Here is a 24706-nt window from a genome sequence, read left to right as displayed (position 1 = left end):
ATTCAGTATTTGAAACCAATCAGTCAGGAGGAAATGCCCCGAACAGCCAGATTTTCATTCCGGGATTGGCTGGCAGGTACAGGTGATAACTGGGGTTGGGCCTGTTGCCTCTGATAGAGTGTGGAGGCTGACACAGTGGCTGCCTGGTGCCAGGATGGGCTGTTTAGGCGAGTCACCTTGGCGGTCAGCTGTTAAATAAGCAACAAAACCAAAAACAGCCCTCTATCCTCACCCTATGCCCTTTCCATTCCAACTCATGCTACCTCATGTTCTCATCCACGCCTAATGGCCCCTCACCCTCCATGCCAACCTGTGCCTCACTATTTAACCCATGGTCCTTTTAAAGACCTATGTCAACTTAATGCCAAACCATGACCACCTCACTTACCATCTTTTGCCCTTACATTCTCCATGGTAACTCACCCAGTATCCACCATGGGCAGACCTCAGAACCATGGTGAAATTAAATTGAACAAAGTTCGAAGTGTCAATTGATTACATTCTTTGAAAAAGACTCATTGATAAAATACCATTTAAATTTCTTAAACTGCTTACTCCATCATTACCAAAAATACTACTTTCAAGTACTATTTCCAGTATAAAAACAATCATTTGCACACATAGCCTCACATCAAAGATTTTATAAGCACTTCAAGCTGCCAACCAAACTGAATTTACAGCCCCCCCCCCCACTGTGATACTGGTAAGTTGTGGAATCAGTCATGCTGCACAAATCCTCTAATGACAACCTTCAGACTTATGTCAACAGACATAATGAAATTGCAAGCAGCCACAACAGGCCTTAATTCAAAAATGTAAGTGATTTAACAGCTTGACAGTTGCAATGACTTTGTCCACTTTTTATGCACATTCAGGTCTACATTTAACAATCCCAAATGATTCTGGCAGCTTTAGAAGTTTTGCTCAAATGTTGAAAGCCCATGAATTGTGTTTTGCATATCTGACTAACACAATTTGCGCCTGTTTGAAGCAGCTACACATTTCTGCTTACAGACTGGGTTTGAGGTGGTGGGGGCGGGGGGGGGGGGGGGGGTGGGGGGGCGGGGGGAGGGGGGGGAGTGGATGGTGGTGAGGTCGATGGGACATGCAGACTCGGGGCACCTGCAGCATTTTGGTTAAGTTGGAAATTCAGACTTTTGAATCTGAAGGAAGATTATAAATATGGATAAGTTGACATGAAGCCTCAAGACCACTGACGCTGAATTATAAAAATGGTGTATTTGAAACTGTTGGAAAGACAATCCCTTACTTCCTCAATAAAAATGTTATGACATGGGTGGCATAGGCAAGGCCAACATCTATTGTCCGTTCCTAGTCGCCCTTCAGAAGTTGGTGCACCTTCAGTTTGAATTGCGAAGGCCCTGTGATGAAGGTATGCCACACGTGTATTAGATCCGATGTGTCAGGATTTTGTAGAAGGACAATGAACAAATGGCAATAGATGTACAAGTCAGAGCTGTGTGACTTGAGGAGATCTTGAAGGTATTGGTGTTCCTTTGCCTATCTAGGTGGTGGAGGTTTTGTGTTTGGGCGGTGCTTTCAAAGAAACCTTGATGAGTTGTTGTAGATAGTAAATAGTGTGCCGGTGGATGTGTAGGTTATTTTGTGAAGTACTAATCAAGAAGACTGCTTTTCCCTGAATAGTGTCACTTCTTGAGTGTTGCTGCAACTATCCACCAATTCGGACAAATGGAGATTATTCCATCACACTTCTGTCTTATAGATACGGGAAAGGCTTTGGGGAATCAAGAGGTGAGTCACTTGCCGCAGTGTACCCAGTCTCTGATAGGCACCCCAGCATCAATGGCATTTATGTGACCATCCCATTGAGTTTCTAGTTATCAATGACCCCAGGATATTGATAGCGAAGGACTCCGAGGTTGTTAGGGGCTTTCTCGTTAGAGATCACACACAGAATCACAATCCATAGAATCCCTACAATGCAGAAGGAGGCCATTCGGCACATCGAATCTGCACCAACTCTCTGAAAGAGCACTCCACCCAAGCCCACTTCTCTGCCCCATCCCAATAATCCCTTAACATAACCTACACCTCGCTGAGCACAATGGGGCAATTTAGCATGGCCAATCCATCTAACCAGCACCTCGTTGGACTGCGGGAGGAAACCAGAGCACCCGCAGGAAACCCAAGCAGACACTGGAAGGAAGTGCAAACTCCACACCGACAGTGACCCAAGGCCGGAATTGAGTCCCTGGAGCTGTGAGGTATCAGTGCTAATCACTGTGCCACCGTACCACCCCTAGGTGATTGTCAGCTGGCACTTGTGGTACAAATGTTTCTTGGCACTAATCAGTTCTAATCTGAATGCTATCCAGGGGCGCGATTCTCCGACCCCCCACCGGGTCGCAGAATCGCCGGGGCCGGCGTGAATACCGCCCCCCGCCGTGTCGCGAATTCTCCGCCACCGGAGATTCGGCGGGGGCGGGAATCGCGCCGGTCGGCGGGAATCCCCCGGCGATTCTCCGGTCCGCGATGGGCCGAAGTCCTGCCGCTGTCAACCCACGCCAGCCAGCGTGGATTGAACCACCTTTGGGACGGCGGGACACGGCAGCGCGGGCGGGCTCCGGGGTCCTGGGGGGGGGGCGCGGTGCGATCTGGGCCCGAGGGGTGCCCTCACGTTGGCCTGGCCCGCGATCGGGGCCCACCGATCTGCGGGCGGGCCTGTGCCGTGGGGGTACTCTTTTCCTTCCGCCTTGGAGGCGGAAGAGGACACCCTCCACTGCGCATGCCCGCGGGGATGCCGTGAGCGGCCGCTGACGCTCCCGCGCATGTGCCGCCCGGCAAAGTAATTTCCGCGCCAGCTGGCGGGGCACCAAAGGCCTTTCCCGCCAGCTGGCGGGGCGGAAATCAGTCCGCCGCAGGCCTAGCCCCTCAAGGTGAGGGCTCGGCCCCTCAAGATGCGGATACTTCCGCACCTTTGTGGCGGCGCGATGCCGGACTGATTCACGCCGTTTTTGCCGCCGATCGGCGGACATCGCGCCGATATCGGAGAATCCCGCCCCAGGTCTTGTTACTTCTGAACAATGACTGCTTCACTATCTGAGGAATTGTGAATGAAGCTGGACACTGTGCGATCATTAGCTAACACCCTATTTCTGACCTCATGATGGAGAGAAGCTTATTGATAAAATAGCTGAAGATGACTATATAATATAACTATATTATTATAACTATTTTCCTTGCCATCAACTCTCTCGAGACAGCAACATAGCTTTTGAGATTCGATGTATACAAAAGAAACTATCTGGCCCCTGACTATTAAATCCTCCACAATCAAACTCACCTATTCTTACTATCAGTACTGTTTCTCCCATGGGTAACCACTTGCTCCTCAGTGCCTTGTGTTCATTCATAATTTCCCTTCCTCTGCCACCCTTTCCACCCACATCACTGGTACCCAAGCAGGATCGTTCGACAAATCTCGCTCCTCAGGCGAATCCCTTTCTAACCTCACCTGGTGCTTCCCGCCCTGTTGCTAATGGCTAACCAGTCTTCTGCCAGCCACCTTCTGGCAGGTCAGATCCAACAAGATTTGTCCCTCCTGAATATTTTAGAGTGTGTCAACATGGCATTGATTGTGGAGCTTCCTGCTCAAAGATTGCAAATGTTGTACACCTAAACTGCATGCATTCATCTTGAACAGGCGATGAGTCCAGGCAGGCCCACATCAACAGACTGAACACTCATTGGGCCCCTAATTTTGCCAAAACTATATATTTAGCCCAACAAAGAATCTCTTTAAGTTACTGTTTATTCAATTAATACTCACTGATTTATTATTGCCCACCTTTGAAACATTTTGGCTGTAACAACTATAAATTATTATTTTTATGCACCCCTGATGCTACTTAAATAAAAATCATAAATTATTTTTCACTCACTCTTGATGCCATTCATAATCAAAACCATAAATTATTTTTACATAGCCCTGGAGGTATTTTTAAAGTAAGAACATAGCATTTCAGTAAGTAATTATTTAAATAGTACTTAATATTTTGTGGTTACCACCCCTTCAAATTGTCCTGAAGGCCACAGAAAGTATACATTAGCCTCCAGCAAAGTGCTGGGAGGAAAAACTGGGAGAGAAATCATTGGGTCTAAAAATAAATCCTTGCCGTTCACCACTTTTGTTGATTGGTTGTGACAATCTTTGGAATTATGGGAAAAAAGCTCCTCAACTGAAGACCCATCCAATCTAATACTCATAATGAAGAGTGTTAACTTTCTAATTGGCGTGGGAAGACAGTGCTCGGTGAGAATGAATTTGTCAGGTAGCCTGTGAGGAAGTGCATGCGGAGGGAGGTTGGAGTGTGGTGGTCACCTCATGACATTTCCAGAAATATATCCAGCCAAAGTGAACAACCAATTCCTTTGACTGCATTTTGCTTATTGCTGCTGTTGCCCCAGTCTTCCATCAGATTGTCCTCTTTTAGTTGCCCATGGGCTACAGGCATCACTGATTGGACCAGCATTTATTGAGTGCCCTTGAGAAGGTGGTGATGAGTGGCCTTATTGAAGCGCTGCAGACCCTGAGGTGTAGGTACACCCACAGTTCTGTTAGGAAGAGTGTGCCATGATTTTGAGCCAGCGACAGTGAAGGAACGACGATATACTTCCATGTCAAGATGATGTGTGCTTTGGAGGGAAGCTTGATGTGGGTGGTGATCCAATGTGTCTGCTGCCTTTGTCCTTCTAGGTAGTAGAGGTCATGGTCAAGGACAGAGGTATCTGTGACAGGTAGATTAGTGAGGACAATGGGTGGCATGGCGGCACAGTGGTTAGCACTGCTGCCTCACAGCGCCAGGGACCCATCTTTAATTCTGGCCTTGGCTGACTGTATGTGCGGAGTGTGCACATCCTCCGCGTGTGTGCGTGGGTTCTCTCCGGGTGCTTTGGTTTCCTCCTGCAGTCCAAAGATGTGCAGGTTAGATGGGGGATACAGGCTTACAGGGATAGGACAGGGGAGTGGGCCTAGGTGGTGCTCTGGTAGGTGCATACTTGATGGGCTGAATGGCCTGCTTTGGCACTGTAGCAATTCTATGATTCCATGTTTTTACCTCATGTTGATTCTCTCAACATTTGTCGCAGATCCATTTAAGCAGCTGTGTCCTTTAGGACCCAGGCAGCTCGGCTACTCAGCCAGTCTTGGCGATGGGCATTGAAATTCCCCACCAGAGTACATTTTTGCCACCCTCAATGTTTCTTCTAATTGGTGTTCAACAGGAGGGGCAGCGATTTATCAGCTGAAGGGGTAGTGTAGTGGATGGTAATCAGCAGGAGTTTTCCATGCCCATATTTGACCTGAAGCCATGAGGCATCATGGGGTCTGTAGCCAATGTTGAGGACTCCCAGGCTGTGTACCACTGTGTTACCACCTCTGCTCAGCTTGTCCTGCCAGTGGGACAGATCATATCTGGTGACATCTTGGACATTGTCTGTTATGTATGGTTCCGTGAGTATAACTATGTCAGGCTGTTACTTGACTAGACTGTGGGACAGCTGCCAATTTTGGCACAGGGTCCTCAGATGTCAATAAGGAGAACTTTGCAGAGTCGATAGGACTGGGTGTGCAGTTATGGTTCGTGGTACCTAAGTTGATACCAGGTGGTATGTCAGATTTCATTTATTTTAGACTCTGTAGCAGTTTGATACAACTGAGTGGCTTGCTAGGCCATTTGAGAGGGCATTTAAGAGACTACCACATTTATGTGTACTAGGAGTCACATGTAGGCCAGACCAGGTAAGGATGGCAGATTTCCTTCTCTAAAGCAGTAGTGAACCAGATTGTTTTTTACGGCAATTGACAATGGTTTCATGGTGACTACTACTGACACCAGCTTTTAATAACTGATTCATTAATTGAATTAAAATTCCACCAGCTGCCATAAACTACAGTGCAGAAGGAAGCCATTCGGCACCGACTCACTGAAAGAGCACCCTACCTAGGCACCCTACCACAGTAACTTCATTGACGCCTACTTGTGACAATAAGCAATTATTATTATTACCTGCATTATGAATGATGCTCTCAGAGTTCCCATCCTCATCCTTGATGACTGTATTGACATCCTGAACCTTGCTAATTGATGGTGACTACTTTCGCTGTACGCTTAACCAGCCTGTTTTAATCAGGCAGTGGTTCACTGCACAAATCCTAAATTAAAAAAAAAAAATCTCTTGTAGAGGCCTTAAGATTGACCGGTATGAGAACTACAAAATGGTCACTTTCACTGTAATGAGTTGTTCTTTCGAGGCTGGCTGTTTCGGCAGTTCAGAGAGAACTTACACTGCATCAACGACACAATCTGACAAACTTAACCTGAATACACCTTATACTATGTTGCTGAAAGTGGCAGGGTTTAATTTCCCATGGATGTTCAACAAGAAAACAACACCCAAAATATGAAACTTGCTTTTAACAGTGATAGTAAACAAAAATACACAATTTTTTTTTGTTGAATTTGCAACTGAAGCATTAAGGATTACTCGTGCAAGGGCGACCATTTGTTCCATCCGGGGTAAGTGAGATAACAAACCTATTTAGATTAAGATGTGAAAATATTTAATCCTGGTGTGGCCTTTGCTTTGATACAATGCTTTGTAGTAATGTTTGAAATAATAAGGCAGCAATATTACTGTTATTGAGAATGTGGCTTCGTTGGTTTAAATGATGTAGAGCCAAATAAATCAGGTCAGTAACATCGAGTCATTTAGCCATTTCCTCGCTATTTCCATTACACTCTGAAAACCTGCCACTCCCTCCATTACTTCATCATATCTAAAAGCCAAGGCATACAAATTTGTATGGCTAGCAATTATGTTATAGTAGGACTGATTTCAGACTGCTGCAGAAGTTTTGGTTTTCCAAATGTTTACATGGACACAAAGTAGTATTTTGCCATTCAATTCAGTTAACATTCTATCAATATCAAATTGTTAGTGTTAGAATCACTGAAGGTATGTAACACAGAGGTGAAAGTCCGAAAGGTCAAGACTGGAGTCACGCCCCTTCATTTTCTATTGCTTTCCTTTTCTCAATCTCACTTTCACCACGGTCATTGGTCATCAGTTACACAATTCACAAACATTTCCCAATGAAGGGACATGAAACGGGAATCAATCCACAATGCTGGATCTCTGCCCACTACAAGGAACGCACGTACTTTCACTGTTTAGAAAAGTAAGACAGGAGACCTGCATTTAGAGGTGGAAGCTTTACTGCTTTTAAATGAAGTTAAAATCATAGAATAGAAGCATAGAATCCCTGCAGTGCAGGATGAGACCATTCAGCCCATCGAGTCTGCACCGATCCTCTGAAAGACTGCCCTACCTAGGCCCAATACCCCACCCTATCCCCATAACCCTACCTAGCGGCAATTTAGCATGGTCAATCCACCTAACCTGCACATCTTTGGACTGTGGGAGGAAACCGGACCACCAAGAGGAAACCCACGCAGACACGGGAAGAATGTGCAAACTCCATACAGTCACCCGAGGTCCAAATTGAATCCAGGTCTCTGGCGCTGTGAGGCAGCAGTGCTAACCCTGCGCACCGTGCTGCCCCTAATTTCCACCCTTCCCAAATAATTAATGATCTCACTTGGCTCCTCATTCCCATTGATAATGTAAGCTCTACCACTAAATTGGTGAAGCGAGTGAGGAAATGACACAGCTAACTTGAGTTAGAAATGATGTGGAGATGCTGGCATTGGACTGGGGTGAGCACAGTAAGAAATCTTACAACACCAGATTAAAGTCCAACAGGTTTGTTTCAAATACTAGCTTTTGGAGCACTGCTCCTTCCTCAGGTGAATGAAGGAGCAGTCCTCCGAAAGCTAGCGTTTGAAACAAACCTGTTGGACTTTAACCTGGTGTTGTAAGACTTCTTATCGAGTTAGAAAGGCAAAGAGTGCACACCGATGTGTATGGATGGTGGTTGGAGAGGGAGAGTAGGGCAAGAACGCAAGAGAACTGTAGGTGAGGCTGAGAGTTTTGGATTCAATACCATGGAGAATAGAGGTTGGTGAGGACAGATTGAGAGTCAGTTTATGGCAGGATGTGAGCGGTGGGATTTTAGAGGAATTGCAGTTTATGTAGGATGAAGTTTGAGGGGGTGAGAGGGCATTAGAGAGATTGAACGTGGGGGTGATGAAGGTTTGGTTCAGGGTTTGAGTGGCTGGGAGAGTGAGGGGAAGGGTAGAAACAAATAATGTTGAAATGGTGAAAATAGATAACCTTGGTGATGGGTAATAGTACAAAAAGAATGTGAGAATTAAGGTTTCTTTCTCACGAACTTCCCATGGTAAGAAATTATGTCTGGGGAATTTATTTGGATTATATTAGTGCAATCAAGAGTAATTATTTCAGATGTCTTTCCTTCCTATTAGTCTGTTCTGTAACATTGCAAATCCATTAAAAATTAGATTACATGAAGTATCCCTTAATAGTTCCCGTGTTCCATAACCATGTTACATCGCAACTGAGCAAAATCAGTCAAATTATCCAGTCAAAGGGGTGTTTGTGAAAAAGACGGTCACACCTCATTATTGCCTACAACATTCATGAACAATACTGTATTTCTTCAGCAACAGGTTGTTGTAAGCATTATAACATCAACATTAAAAAACACGCTTGTAGCCATTTACAATTTTCTTTGTAAATGACTGACGTTAAATGTATACATAAATATATGAAGAGAAGGCTGAAGAAAAACCACTAGAGTCACTACTGCTCACTAGACCGATGCATCCGCATTGCATTACCTCCCCCAACTGGATGCAATGCTAACTACTGGGGAGGCAGAAAATGTGTGGCCAGTTACAGGAAGACAGAGGCTCATAGAAAATAATTCTCAGCACTAATTCTCAAACATGGTGAATTAGTCACGGATGTTCTGCTTCATGGATCATCCCAAAGATGTGTAGGTTAGGTGGATTGGCCCTTCGTGTTCAGGGATGTGCTGGTAAAGTGGGGTTACGGGGATAAGGCTGGGGAGTGGAGACTCGATGGGTTGAACATCTTTGTCTTCTCACACTTCTGGCAAGTTATGGTACAAACCATTTCACTCTGAAAGGCCCAGGAAATAGTCCAACTAATGGCATATACCGCGTGATGTCCAACTCCAGGAAGATTTGCTGTATATTTTCAGGTCTTAGTTGAATTCCAACAATTAAATGGTCTATTGAGACTAGCAGGCTTTGGCATTTTAGCCCACACCTCCACCCTATCCGTGTAACCCAACAAACCTTTTTGGACACCAAGGGTCAATTTAGCATGGCCAATCCGCCTAACCTGCACATCTTTGGACTGTGGGAGGAAACCGGAGCATAAAGTGCAACTCCACACAGACAGTCACTCGAGGCCGGAATTGAACCTAGTTTAGAATGAATTCAACCTATTTTAGTTTTACTGGACAATGCAAAATTATTTTTTTGCTTTTTCTTGTGGCAGACCTCGGGCGTCTTTCTCCGACCCCCCCCCGCTGGATCCTCCGGCCCGGATGGGCCGAAGTCCCGCCGATAAATTGCCTGTCCCGCCGGCGTGGATTAAACCACCTTTTGAACGGAGGGACAAGGCGGCGTGGGCGGGCTCCGGGGTCCTGGGGGGGGGGGCGCGGGGCGATCTGGCCCCGGGGGTGCCCCCACGGTGGCCTGGCCCGCGATCAGGGCCCACCGATCCGCGGGTGGGCCTGTGCCGTGGGGGCACTCTTTCCCTTCCGCCTCCGCCACGGTCTCCACCATGGCGGATGCGGAAGAGACTCCCTCCACTAGCATGCGCGGGAAACTGTCAGCGGTCGCTGACGCTCCCGCGCATGCACCGCCCCGAGATGTCATTTCCGCGCCAGCTGGCGGGGCAACAAAGGCCCTTTCCGCCAGCTGGAATTCCTCCGGCGTCGGCCTAGCCCCTCAACGTTGGGGCTCGGCCCCCAAAGATGCGGAGCATTCTGCACCTTTGGGGCGGCGCGATGCCCGTCTGATTGGCACCGTTTTGGGCGCCAGTCGGTGGACATCGCGCCATTTCGGGAGAATTTCGCCCCTCAATTTAAAACAGGTATCATTGATGTGGCAGTCTTTCATTTTTACATTGTGTACTCTATAATGAAACACAGTGTGGCACGCTGCCGTAACAATTTAACCAATGGAAGAAATTTGTGTTGGAATGCCTGGGATTCCCAGAGAGCTGCTGCAAACTGCCAGGAGATTGAGCATCATAAGCATTCTGGATGATCATGAAAATCTTATTGGCATTGCAATTTCTAAACTTGAAAGAAAGTCAGTGCCATAAACAAGAAGGCTTGCTGGAAGTTGAAAAAGTTAGCTGGCTTGGATAGAAGGTCATTTGAATCTCATTCATCCGGACAGCACCATCTTTTGGATTTTCCAAATCGGCTCAATTAGTTTTGGGAAATGCTTTGGAGTGCATCCTCAGTGTTGATGGTCATCAACCTTTCTAGTGCCATAGGCTGAGCAAAGCTGTGTGAAATTTCACGATGCTTTATAAAACCTGATCAATGGACACTTTTGTACTGGTTAACTGTCTCCGTTTTCTGGAGGGCAGCAAGCACTATCAGAAATACGCAACAATGAACATCCAGATACAAATAAGGGTATAATTTGGGGAGGTTTCTAAAGAAAGATGCTGTCAATGATATGACTGTCATACAACCTTGTGTTTTCTCTTGCCCCCAACAGAACCTGAGACACAGTCACCTGGTAGTCAATTATTCTCCACTGTTCCTGGCAGTACTCATGGTATGTAATACTTTCAGGATATGTCTAACAAATGTAGCTTGTTACTACACGGCCTTGGAAGAACTATAAGAGGAAGCAACTAATGAGTTTTGAAATTATGAGCTTATCAAGGTAAGTGGTGACAGGTCTGAGCAATTCAGAATTTTTCTATGTTGCATCAATCAACATTGCCAGGTCAAGTAGAAATGGCTTCCATCCAACGCAAAGTTCCCAGTAGCTACATTATGGATGCACGTTATTATCAAATGCTGAAGACTACATTTACCATTTCTTCAAATTTAACTTGTCAGGATTGACAACTGCCTGCTGAATTCATAAACTGTGCTGTCAATGCATATTCACTGGGGTCTGCACTGTGACTGGCTTTGACCACTGTTAATTATTAGAGAAAAATAAAAGTAAGCTAAGACGCATGCAAACAAATATTACCTAACAGTTCCCAAAATGTCAGTTGAATTCAATATTCACTGCTTTCGCGATTGCTACTGATTCATATTAAGGAATCAACAATCATGGAGCCCTTCAGAGCTGACTGCGCCATGCGTGTATTGTATTGACCAAGTAACCACAGTAGTCTCAATTTAATTTTGATTTTCCACTTTACAGAGCAGCAAGGTTATTCTCCTGTTCTAACATAGAATTAGCATTTAATCTGGCTTTCAATTGTACATTTGACTAAAAGAATTTGCTGCTAAATTGAACCTTGATGGTGACTAGTAAAATAACATCACTGCATCAACAAAAACATATGCCTCATAATTTCTCTATCGTAATGTTTTCACATAGTGTTCCCACAGAATTTTGTTGCTCTTTGCTGAGGCACTAACTACCTTCACAACTGCCAATACCATTCTGTTTAGAGCTGAAAAAAGACCTGCATGATATAAGCTTGAGGAGAATAAACAGTTTTCTCCAATTACTAACATGGTTTTTTTGACATCCCAAAGCATTCAGAAAACAGTGTACGGCTGAAAAGTGATGAAATACGCGACTTAATTTTTTTTGAAATCCATGCCTGCAGTTGCTTGGAGTCTGCATCTTATTGCATGTATTTTAACCCAAAGGACCTGATGTACAATTACTTTAAGACATATTTTCCTCTGGTTACTCATGTGATTGAAGAACTGAATGTTAGTATAGTAGCGATTTTCCACTTTTAGACTTACCCTGAGCTTTTCACTTGATTTGGTGACTGGGGGAATATGTACAGTTGCTGAATGTCAACACTAGTTATATGTCCTGTGGCAAGAAAAGGTGCGGTTATGGAACAGGGGAAATTTCTTCCCGTGCATTACTGTCTAAATACATTAGAGTTGTTGTACAAAATCCGGTTTGCACACAAGAAAGAGAGAAATCTTTGTGTCTCTTCACCCACAGCAACTTTATGTATTGTCATAGAGAAAAGGACAGAGTCTGTTAAAGTTTGATGCAAATTAGAAACAAATAGTAATTTTGGAAAGTTCATTGGCAGCATAGATAATAGTACTTTTGTGCTCTGGTAATGATGAATCTGGTACATGAATACCAAACTGAACGCCAGAATTCTGTGCCTGTGTTGAAGAGTCAATGTGCTGAATAACATGTTGAGTTTAATTAGTATGGCTGGATGATTTGTCTTATTTGATTAAAAGTCCTGACTTGGAGCTTATGCAGCATGTGCTTATGTAATGTGTTATTGCATTGTCACTGGACTGCATTTTGCCCAAAATTTAATCATAATTTTGGCCTTTCATTTGCATCATCATTTTTATTTCCTTTTTTAAAAAAAGCAAAACAAGCTACTGTCTGTATTAGTTTTGAATATTGTAACTCATGCTAAATAATGTTGGTACTAACACTGCAGAATAACCCCCAGTTTTTCTGGATATAGTTCCATGACTTCCTCTGGCAGAGATGATAATGATCAAAGTGGTATGTATCAATTAACGCTGCAGGCTAAAGTATTAACATGGGCTTAAATTGTATTAATTTCTTTTTTTATTTTTATAAATTTTAGAATACCCAATTTATTTTTTCCAATTACGGGGCAATTTAACGTGGTCAATCCACCTACCCTGCACATCTTTGGGTTGTGGGGCGAAACCCACGTAGACACGAGGAGAATGTGCAAACTCCACACGGTCAGTGACCCAGAGCCGGGATCGAACCTGGGACCTCAGCGCCGTGAGGCAGCAGGGCTAACCCACCGCGCCACCGGTATTAATTTCTAAGTTCTGAAGTTTTCAGCTGTCCATGATAGAATCCAGTGCAATACAATAATGTCATGGGGTGAAGTGAGGTAGCTTAACTGTTTACGGTTGCGAACCAGATTCAGCCAGCTGGATTTATAAATAAATTGACAGCAATCAAATCCTAAATTTTTGTTTGCTCAGATAAGTTGAGACCGAGTTGTCGATTCAAAGAACAAAAACAAAACTGTATGTGCTGGAGATCTGAAATGAAAAACAGGTAAAGATAGAGAAAAATGCAGCAGGCCAATCAGCATCTATAAAAAGAAAAGGCTAGTACAATTTCTGTTGCATGTGCTTCATTAGAACGGAAAACTAAGCAAACATCCTTGGTTGAGGGGCCAATCACAAGGGGGCATAGTTTTAGGGTGAGGGGCAGGAGATTCCGAAGGGATTTGAGAGAAAACAATGTTCACTCAAGAGGGTGGTGAGAATCTGGAGTACATTGCCTGGGAAGGTGGTGGATGGTGGAAACCTCACAACCTTTAAAAAGTGCGTGGAACACCATCATGTTCAAGGATATGGGAGAAGTGCTGGTAAGTGGGATTAATGTGAGATTAGGAGTAGTTGTTGTCGGTGCGGACTTGATGGGCCGAAGGGCCTTTTCTGCGCTGTATGCCTCTATCCTTCATAAGAATGGGAAAAAATAGGGAAGAAGAAAATCAGGAGGAAGGAAAGAAACATATCAGAAGCCCTACCCCAGGATGTGATCCAGGCCAACACATTATTTCAGTAGTCAGATCAATCCAAACTTTATCTGGAGCCTCTGCCTCTCCCTTAACAACCCCTTGTCTGAGTACCTCTGGTCCACCCTCAGAATCGCATCTACCAGCCTAGCTCTCTTCTCCCACTCCACCCTCTCCCTGTGCGCCAAATCAAAATAAATTCCCCCCTGACTACCGCCTTGAGTGCCTCCCACAGCGTGACCTTCCCTGTGTCCTTCAAGTCCATGTAGCCCAGATGTCAGCCCTCACATCCTCTCACCTGCCTACAGCCTCCACTGCGGCCGTTGGGCCTCCCCTTGAACCACCCGCAAATCCAACCAATGCGGCGCATGGTCCGAGACACAATCGCCAAATACTCTGAGTCGGCCTCCCCCACCAGCAGCGCTTTGTCCATTACGGAAAAATCAATCCGGGAGTAAACTCGTTGCACGTGGGAGAAGTATGAAAACTCCTTCGTCCACGGCTTCCCAAATCTCCATGGGTCCGCACCCCCCCATGTGCTCCATTAACCTCCTCAGATCCCGAGCCACTGGCAACTTAGAGCTCGACCGGTCCAGACCCGGGTCCAGGGCCATATTGAATTTCCCCCCCCCCCCCAAGATTTCCCGATGCGTATCCAGGTCTGGAATCTTCCCCAATTCGGGGCATAAATGCTTACCAGTACTAGCGGCATCCCTTCCAACTTCCCACTGACCCCCTTCCCCCGGATCAGCCACAATGCCGCCCACCTCAAATGCCACTCTCTTATTAACCAACACCGCCTCCTCCCTCGTCTTCGTATCCAGCCCCAAATGGAACACCTGCCCCACCCATCCTTTCTTCAGCCTCGTCTGATCCCCCAACTTCAGGTGTGTCTCCTGCAAAACACGTCCGCCTTCAGACTCCTCAAATACGTGAACACATGCGACCATTTAACCCTCACATGTTCCACATGACCAGCTTGATCAGCTGGGCTGCACGCCCCCTTCCCCTGCCGATCAGCCATACCCCTTTTTGAGGGAGCTCTCGGTCCATGTCACGCACCGTCCAGGCCCGACCTCGTCCCTTCCCAACTATGCCACACCAACTCCACCCATTTCAGCAACCCTCCTCCCCTCCCCACTCAAGCAAAGAACCAACCCCCCTCCCCCCACCCCATGCCTTCCTCCCACTTCACTCCAGTTAACTGGCTGTCCCAGCTAGCATGGTGGCCCCGGCCTCATCCCTCCAGTCCACCCCCCCCCCCCCAGTCCTCCCAACCGCCCACAAGCAAAGAGCAACAAAAGATACACTCACCATCGCCGCTCCCCCGTCAAAACCAACCCCAAACTGCCCACCCCACACACCTTACAATGAAGTTCCTCTCCAAAGTTCAACATCCTCACACTCCTCCCAGTCCATGGTCCCTCATAATAAAGTCCATCACCTCCTCTGGCGAGTCAAAATAAAACTCCTGCTTCTGATGTATCACCCTCCAGTGGGCAGGGTACAAAACCCCGAATTTCACCCCCTTCGTAAAGAGGGCAGCCTTTATCCGGTTGAGCACAGCCCTCCTCTTTACCAGCTCCACACCCAGGCCCTGGTAGACCCGCAGCTCACTTCCTTCCCAGGTGCATTTCTTGGTCTGCCTTGCCCATTGCAGAATTTGTTTTTTGTCCAAACAATGATGAAGCCTCACCACCATCGCCCTCCGCAGCTCCCCACCTGCAGCCTCCTCAGCGCCCTGTGTGCCCGATCCACTTTGAGGGGCCGGACAAAGGCCCCCCCCCCCTTCAACTTTTCCAGCATGCGCCGCGTACTTGGCGACCTCTGCTCTCTCAATGTCCTCGGGCATCCCGCCGATCCTCAGATTCTGCCTCCTGGAGTTATTCTCAAGGTCTTCCAATTTCTCTCTTAGCCCCTTCTTGCTGTCCAACACCATCCTCAAATCCGTCTCTAGCGAGGCCAGTCTCTCCTCATGCTGCCCCACCATCTCCTCCACCTTCTGGATCGCAGGGCCCTGAGCCTCCTGCTTTTGCTCCACTTGCTCAATCGCAGCTCTGACCGGCTCCACCACCTTGGCCAAATCCTCCAAGGCGTCTTTCCTCTGCTGCTGGAATGTGTTGTTCAAAAACTCCACCCGCTGCTCCGTTGCCCACTAAGTGGGCAGCGCTGCCCCCTTGCCTTCCGCCATCTTCACCTGTGGAGCACCACAAAAACCTTCTTGCTCCAGATGCTCTCTCTTTCTCGTGGCACTTTTTGTCCGCTGATCCAAACACCAGCCTCACCAGAGGAGTATTACCTTCCCTGAGCACTCACATCTTCTGCCTTCAAAAGACCACCCTTACGGGTGGGGAAGGGCCGAAAAAAATCCAACTTGAGCGGGAGCCGCTAAATGTGAGACCACTCACTCCATGGCTGCCACCGGAAGTCTCCAGGTGTAATATTTTCAAGAGTTTTTACAGCAAGACTAATAGCATAAAATGACATGTTCTCATCAGTGCAGTGATTTCTCCATGATTGTAGCTTGGAAGTGCACCCCACAGGGAAGTATAGGCAACTTCTGCATTTAATTGCATACATGTGGATTCTAGAAATTACTGTTAGTTTCAGAGAAATAATCATGGCAGGCACTGACTGTTTCATCATTATAATGGCCCAGATTTTGCGATAGTAGTTTTGCCTTCCCTATTCCTCTTTTATTAGCTATCAGTACTAAAGTACTTAGTTATCTCTTGCTTTTAAGTTCTGGTGAAGTGTGTGCACCCAATGGTTGGCTTGCTTTTTCTCTTAACAGATTCTGATTGACTTACTGTATACCACTAGCAGTTTCTGTTCTTTTGCCATAGTTTCAATGTTTTTTTTTTCAGGTACTTTGTGCACAAAACCAAAAAGTCAATTCCATACTTTTAAAATTGCTTTCTTTTAAATTTATTACAGAAAGTTCGCCTGTCTTCAGATCAACCCCAGTATCTAATATTGATGGCCAGGGGCAAGAAAGATTTAGAGGTACAGTATTCCTGTCAGCTTGGCTCAGTTGGTTGCAACCTTGCCTCTGAGTCGGAAGGTTGTGGGTTCAAGCCCCACCCCAGGACTTGATAACATAATCTAGGCTGACACTTTAGTGCAGTACTGAGGGAGTGCATTGTCAGAGATGCAGTCCTTCAGATTCAATATTAAATGATGCCCCGTCTGCTGCTTAAAGTGGTTTTGGTAAATACTAAAAATAGCATGGTACTATCTAAGAAGAGCAGGGTGTTCTCCTTGTGTGCTAACCAACATTCCTCCCTCAATCAACGCCACCAATCCGATTGTCTGGCTGGTCATTCACAGCATTATTTTTTTGTAGGTCCACGTGTGCAAAATGTCTGCTTTGTCTGTTTGCCAATGCCGTTGTAACAGTGACTTCCATTTCTCTAGGAAGTATTTTTAGGATGTTTGAGAGATGTGATAAGGCATATATAAATATTAGTTCTATCTTGTTTCCTTTTGGATAAATGGGAGGATAAAAGTAGGATTTGGGATACATTTTTCAGGGAAGCTGTTTAAATTGAATAATGGCCGGGACAACGTGAAACAGTGGGAAGTACTGCTGTTTCTGCTCTAGGCCCCGACTTTCAATCTGGTGCAAGTTAATGGGGTGAAACTCTCCTCTCTCCTAGGCATTATGTGAACCAGGTTGAAAACATTTCTCAAGTGAGCTACAGGATTGTACCTAATCTGTCCAAACTGTACTAGGTTGACAAACGTACAAAGAGAAACCATAAGATTGGTTGGTGTGAAAACATTTCAGAGTGGTGCCGCTCTGGATAAAAGGATGAGCTATTTAGCATTGGCTTGAGCTATGGTTGACTTCAGAGTGTTTGATGCTGCCAATTAATGAAACCTAAATTCTGCAAGTGTGCACCAGCACTGAGGTGGCCTACCTGTCACCATCACCCACCCTTGGCACATTTACCCTTGGCAGCCGACATAGAGATTAAAACCCATCTTTTCCCGTGTAATCCTGCAAATTGAAACTTTGAAAGCCACTATTGACTCTGCCTCCACCACACACACTCAGGCAGTGTGATGTTACCGTCTTTGCCTCCTCAAACGGTTCAAATGCGATACAAGTATTTCTTGTTTTAAGAATCCAGTATGAGAAGAATATTCTAATTCCTCCTACATTCTTCTCGTGACAATCATCAGGCCCTTTGTTACTCATTCAGCAAGCCAGTTGAAACAATCGATCACTGCTTATTCTCCCAAATTGTTTCAAAATGTTGAAAAAGGCTGCGATCTCTTAAACTTTCCCTTTCAAATGAAAAGGCTTCAGTTTTTCCAATCCCCTCATAAGTAAACCTATTATCATTTCATTTATCAGTACCCACCGGAAATCTTTCAACGAAACAATGTAACTGACCAAGCAGTATCTGCCATTTCCAAATACGTGGCAACTTTCCCTGATAAGCTCACAACTCTCTTAAAATTGCTTTCCTTTAAATTTATTACAGAAGGTTCTCCTCTCTTCAGATCAACCCTCTGGAGTGTTCACTAATATCATTATGTATTATGAACTGTAGAAGCTTATTCACAAACAAATTAAGCTTCTTCAGTCCATCATTTCCTTTCTCATTTCTTGTCAAGACTGCAATATTTTCCACCCTACAGTTCTTTGACATAATTCCCAATTCTGTTGTTGAATTATGGTTAATATCTGTCCCAATTCTTTCAGTATTCTGGTTCATGTACCATCCTAATCTGAGGTTGAATTGGGATATAGAGCCTCTCATTGTTTGCTTTTATGTCACTTTGAACTAGGAATTTTACTCATCCTTCAATATCCTATAATTCCCAATATGTAACGTGGAAACTAAGGAATATGTACATTATCAAATTTTTAAAAGAATTTCATGAAGAAATCAATGGAGGCAGATTTCCAGAATTTGTGATTTATGTACTGATGCCTCTAACATCTGCTATTTAGTTTCCACCAATCAGAGTGTCAGAATCCATAAGCACTCATCCGCTAACATCACCAAGAGTAATTTTGAGACAAAAAAATTGGCATTGTTACAAAGCTAAGTAGAGGATGTCCAAAATGAATATTACCAGCAAGCAAAGTGGAAAACCAGATTGCAGACAGAAGCAAAAGGGATCCAAGGAATTTGTTTGAGCTATGTAAAAAGCAAAGTATAAAAGGCTGGTCCTTTGAGGGATAAATTGGGTAGAAATATTACAGAGAATCAGGAAATAGCAGATGTTAAATGTATTCTTCACATCACTCTTCAGAAATGAAGAGTGTGGACAAAGTCCTGATCCACTTATTTGGCTTGGAATCTATAAGACATGTAAAGATCAATGAAGTATACATTACAAACTCAAGGAGTTAACTGTCTGAAAGGCACCTGCATTGGATAAGATACACCCTAGACTCGTCGAGAAGCCAGCCAGGAAATGGATGAGACTGGTTAATATTGTTAGGAACCTCTTGGATTTTAGGGACTGTACCTGAAAACTGAAGGATAACAATTGTTATCCTCATGGAGTATTCAAAACAGAAGTACGGCAAACTTGTTTGAAAGCCTATTATAGAACGTCAGTAGAATTCATCTAAAAGAGAAGTGCAATCAATTTGGGTGCAATAGATCAGACTTCACAAATCTCCTGGAATTCTGAGAAAATACACGGTATTAAAATTAATTGAGGCTCGTGGAATGAATCCGCTAATTTAAAGTTGAATTTAAAGTTAACATGGCGTCAGAATCCCCAGGAATTGGTTCTGTTTGTTAAACTCTCCATAAACAATCTGGAGCAAGGTTTGTTGTAGAAGCTGGACTGACATGAGAGTTTTCAGAGACACCTGCTACACACGTTCAAATGCCTTTGTCTCACTTAAGGAAAGAATAGAAAAAGAGAATCAACTTCTAATAAATCATTCAGGAGTATACCTTTTCTTCTTATTGTTGTAATTTAAACTAAAGGGGGTTTTGGTGGACTGTAGACAACTGGAACGGAGGTCTGATGTTTCTATTCCAATTTTCCTTGGCCTGCTCATTAACAAATATACATATGCAAATACTAAGGGATATAGGGAGAAAAGTAATGAACTGGAGTTTAAAGACAGTTTAAAGAAATGGGGGTAAAAAACAAAAGGTAGTGTCAGGGAACATAAATTCTAAAATATATTGCAGAACCTTGAAATTACTATCCTTGACAAAGACCAAGGGTTAAAGGACTAAGAAGAAACAGATAAAATTGAGGGAAAAGGAAACCCAAGATGCAAGCAGGTTAATAAGTAGCCCTGTACCTTATTCTTATTTGGTGACTGGTGATATGGAGGGTATAATACATGTGGGGTGCTTACAAACAGAATTCTTTGTCTTTGCCTCTACTTTCCACCATCTTCACAAATTAGTATCACATTATATCTGCAAGGAGAAAAAGCCAGTCTTCAGGCCACAGCTGATCATTACTGTCTCTTTGCTGCATGGTAGCTGCAGGTGTCCTTGCAGTGGATGGGATATCATTGTATTTGCCTCTCTGTTAGCACAGATCGCGATCATCGGCAACTATATACTCCAAGGTCTGCAGAAATGATTAGTGAAGTCTTGGCAGGTATGACTAATTAGCCAAAACTGTTTCTTGTTCAAGCTGGCATACCTCCTTTCACATTCCACATTGATTACGATACACCATATTGGGGCTGCTTCCAAAGAAAGAGAGTGTATTTATCTTGTGCTTTCCCTGACCTTAGAATATCTCAAAGAACAGCAAAAGAACTAATATGAATACCAATTAGTCAATAATTCCTTTAGAGAACAGTAAGAAGTCTTACAACACCAGGTTGTCATCACTCATCTGATGTAGGAGCTACTCTCCGAAAGCTAATGATTCCAAATAAACCTGTTGGACTTTAACCTGTAAGACCTTTTACTGTGCTCACTCCAGTCCAATGTCGGCATCTCCACCTCATGGCTACCATCCTTTAGGGAAGAAAAGTCTCCACTTCCATTTATAATTAGTCAAAGTGAGATCTGTTCTCAGTGTACATTTTTCTGCAGATGCAGGTGTCTGAGCATTTTGTGTGTGCAACCTGACCTGCCCTGCATGCCTCTGTAAGTGCTCCTGTTCTTGTATATACATCAGAGTGAGGAAAACCTATTCAAAAACCTATTGATTTCAGTAACAGTACCGGATGGAATAACTTAAATCAGTAACCACATTGGCATGAAGGCTTAGAGAATCTCAGTTGCAACAGGAATAAAAATGACATTGAATATAAAAAAAATTCTAACCAAATGGCTAAAATCGTTTTATATTACTGCACTTTCTTCATGCCCCCAGAATATTTACCACGATCTTGAAACCATAGACAATTAGCTTTGAAAGCCTTCATACCAGAATGACAAAGTGGCAGCACGGTGGTGCAGTGGTAGCACTGCAGTCTCACGGCGCTGAGGTCCCAGGTTCGATCCCGGCTCTGGGTCACTGTCCGTGTGGAGTTTGCACATTCTCCCCGTGTTTGCGTGCGTTTTACCCCCACAACTCGAAGATATGTAAGGTAGGTAGATTGAAAACGCTAAATTGCCCCTTAATTGGAAAAAATTAATTGGGTACTCTAATAATGTAAAAAAGGCTAATTTTAACCAAGGTATCGTGTCCGAAAGTAGAAAGGAAATCGGGAAGACTCGAAAGGAATTTGGGGTGGACGGGGGATCCAACCCCGGGGCCTGCCTCCGCTGTGGCCTGGCCTGCGATTGGGGTCTACCGATCGGCGGGCCAGCCGCTCAGGCTGGAGGCCTCTTTTGCTCCGAGCCGGCTCCTGTAGCCCTACAGCACGTTGCGCCGGTCCCACTGCGTATGTGCGGACCCGCGCCGTGGGTCGCTCCAGTGTCCTGACTATGGGAAAGCGTTAAAGTAACATGCAGCTTACTGATGCTGCTTCTGTGACATAAGATAAGTGGATGCTCCATGGGGTGTACGAGTAGGTTCATCTCTCCATTGCGGTGACGATCTCTGCACCAGTGATCCCAAAATAATGAAGCTTCCCATCAGTGATTCTGTCCAAGTGTTCAGCTTGCTTGCAGGCCAGGTTTGGAGACAGGGCAAGGTCGAAAAAGCGATTAGTCAAAGACACAATTAGATCAGCAGCATTTTTAAAATTCACCTTGGCCTTACCAAGAAACAAATCACTGAAGTCAACATACCCTAATCTAAATACATCATCCCTTTCGCTACTTTTTATTGCCTTGTAAACTGTCAAAGTTACACCCATATGACCTTCCCTTACATTCCAACAAGTCAGTTTCTAAATCTTCAGTAACAACCCGAGGATGTTTATGTCTGTAATCACTTTTAACATTAAATTGAAAGTATCAACTTGAATTGCTGATGGATCCTTCAAATCACTGCAAGGTCACCAGTGAGTGTCAGTGGTGATCAAATCAACTTGATACTTTAATGTAGCAAATTGAATCTCACTGTACACAATGGGATACAGAGGTATAGAAGTTTAACTCTCCATATTTGGGCAAAGTTTAGGGTCGAACAACGCTCAGAGTCCGAAGAAAGTTTGGCACAGAGTAAGTAATGACCTGCGTCACGTGCAACATGATTTCTTGGAAGTAGGGAAACCTGCACAGTAGGTAAACCATTATTGCAGCTCAGCTTGACATCAAATTATGGCTCAAATGAGGAAGAGAAGCTTGAATCCATCTAAATATGGTACCACAAAGATTTGTGTGGAGGGACTCACCTAATAGGGTTTATTTTTAAATACAATCAATAAAAGTAACTAAAATAACCCAATTTTGCAGCATTGGTTGAACAAAACCCACACTCTAGTCAGGAAAGGCCAATTTCACCAACATAGTGTTGTGAAGAACTCTGGGAAAGTCAACGTGTTTCATTGAAGAATTGGCTCAGCTGGAATATGCTCCAGATCTCAACATGCTGCAAGCGAAGAATACAACAGACGCAAGAAGATTCCTTTTTAAAAATTCTTTCATGTGAGCGCCACAGGCAAGACCAGCATTTGTTGCACACCCCAATTGCCCTGGAGCTGAGTGGCTGGCTGGGCCATTTCAGTGGGCAGTTAACACATTGCTGTGGTTCTGGAGTCACAAGCACTCCAGACCAGGTAAGGACAAATGGTAGATTTCCTTGTGACGCAGATGGGGTTTTTCAAAGGTCACCACCTAACTTTATATTCCAGATTTTATTAATTGATTTTAAATTTCACCAGCAGCAGTGGTAGGATTTGAACCCATGTCCGTCGGGAGTCAGCTTGGGCCTCTGGATTACTAGCCCAGCGACATTCCCATTACACCACCATCTTCCCATAACTTGCATTTTGGTCATCTATCCAAGAGACATTAAGTGACAGTAGAGTTAAAGAGAGGTTTTGCTCCCAGAGCAGTAAGTGAGTGTTGCATGCTCAAAATTGTTCATAGATTATAATATTATATTGATGTTATGGCTTTGATCAGTTAACTTTGGAAGTTAGGGTAACCTTTCAGTGAGTTCGATGTTTTACAAATTTCACATTTGTTCAAATACCTCCCTCAGGCAGTTGAGCTGAATTCAAGGTGAGAAAATTGTACATGGCCCTTGGGGGAAAAAATACATTTGAGCTGAATGGCTCTTCCATTTTACACATTTGTGTTCTTAAATGGAGGGTTTTATTTTGCACCTTCAATGAACGGGTAAAAATAGGCAGCACCTGAATTCTACTTACTCCAGACTCTAAAGAACATGATTGAGAGAGATAGTGAAATCTTATTCTTGTGTATGAAGTGGGGAATTGGGAATTATTTAGGATGTCTAACCAATTGTTTAATCAATGTGGTATTATCAGGTATTGCAGTACCCGAGAGGCTGTAGACCATTGGGTAAACCTAGGAGTTTACCATTAGCTGTTTGGTATGTAGCTCCGCCCTGACAGGCGGGGTATAAGAACCAATGCCGTCCCAGCAGCCTTCATTCTGTACCGAAGCTTCTGGGGAACAGATCTAGTCTATTAAAGCCTTTAGTTATGTTACTACCTCGTCTTTAATAGTAATTGATCGTGCATCAATTTAATAGACTACTCTTAAGCTGTAAGGATGGATCTCCGAATCAAGCCGGAGTGTCTAAAACTCAGCCCCCACGCGGAGAACTCGGCGGCGATCTTTAAGCACTGGCTGGCGTGTTTTAAAGGCTATCTCGAGGCGGCCAGAGGCACACCTTCATAGAACAGCAACTGTATCTCCTGCACTCAAGGGTAAGCCCTGGGATCTACACCCTCATCGAGGAGGTGGAGGACTTTGATGCTGCGATCGAACTGTTAAAAGGACATTATATCCGCCCTGTAAATCAGGTGTACGCACATCACCTGCTTGCAACTAGACGGCAAAGCCCCGGGGAATCGTTGGAGGAGTTCTACCGTGCGCTACTGGTGCTGGGCAGAAACTGTGGCTGCCCGCAAGTTTCGGGGAGCGAGCACACGGAACTCCTAATCCGGGTTGCCTTCGTAGCAGGTATGAGCTCCTCAGAGATCTGCCAAAGACTCTTAGAAAAAGACACCCTGGGAATTAGAGAGGCACGGGCCCTGGCAGGGTCCATGGATGTTGCCTCCAGAAACGCGCAATCCTACGTGCCTGACCGTGCGGCGGCCCCCTGGGCTGCGTGGTATCCCGCAGCGGCAGCCCCACAGACCTTCCCCGTGTCCCCGCAGGCCTGCGCTGTAAGATGGCCCGCGAACTCCATTGGGACCCGCTGTTTCTTCTGCAGGCAGGCGAAGCACCCCCACCAGCGCTGCCCGGCCCGCACCTCCACCTGCAAAGGGTGCGGCAAGAAAGGCCATTTTGTGGGGGTCTGCCAGGCACGAGCCGTGGCCGCGGTCTCCAGCGACTCTGGACCGCCGCGGCAACCTTCTCTTCGGGCCCCAGGTGCCCAGCACTCACTGCCACCCCCTATCCTGGGGCCACGTGCGACCCACTGGCGTGGCCATCCTGCCCCTCGGACACCACGCTGGACG

The 24706-nt window shown here is 45.1% G+C and overlaps 1 protein-coding gene across 18 annotated transcripts in view; it reads left to right on the top strand.

Moving 5' to 3' along the window:
• LOC140427828 (uncharacterized) overlaps positions 1 to 24706 on the top strand; it is a 507915-nt gene that overhangs the window by 427539 nt on the left and 55670 nt on the right. For 17 of the 18 annotated variants that reach the window (XM_072513572.1, XM_072513555.1, XM_072513571.1 and 14 more), the window contains 2 exons: positions 10734 to 10793; positions 16645 to 16713. In XM_072513572.1, the coding sequence (XP_072369673.1) occupies positions 10734 to 10793; positions 16645 to 16713 (129 nt within the window). The remainder of the gene's footprint in view (positions 1 to 10733; positions 10794 to 16644; positions 16714 to 24706) is intronic. The other variant, XM_072513560.1, reaches the window with a different exon arrangement.

The sequence above is a fragment of the Scyliorhinus torazame genome, chromosome 8 (assembly GCF_047496885.1).
Source record: "Scyliorhinus torazame isolate Kashiwa2021f chromosome 8, sScyTor2.1, whole genome shotgun sequence".
In the NCBI taxonomy this organism is placed as follows: domain Eukaryota; kingdom Metazoa; phylum Chordata; class Chondrichthyes; order Carcharhiniformes; family Scyliorhinidae; genus Scyliorhinus; species Scyliorhinus torazame.
This window is presented reverse-complemented; position numbering and strand designations above follow the sequence as displayed.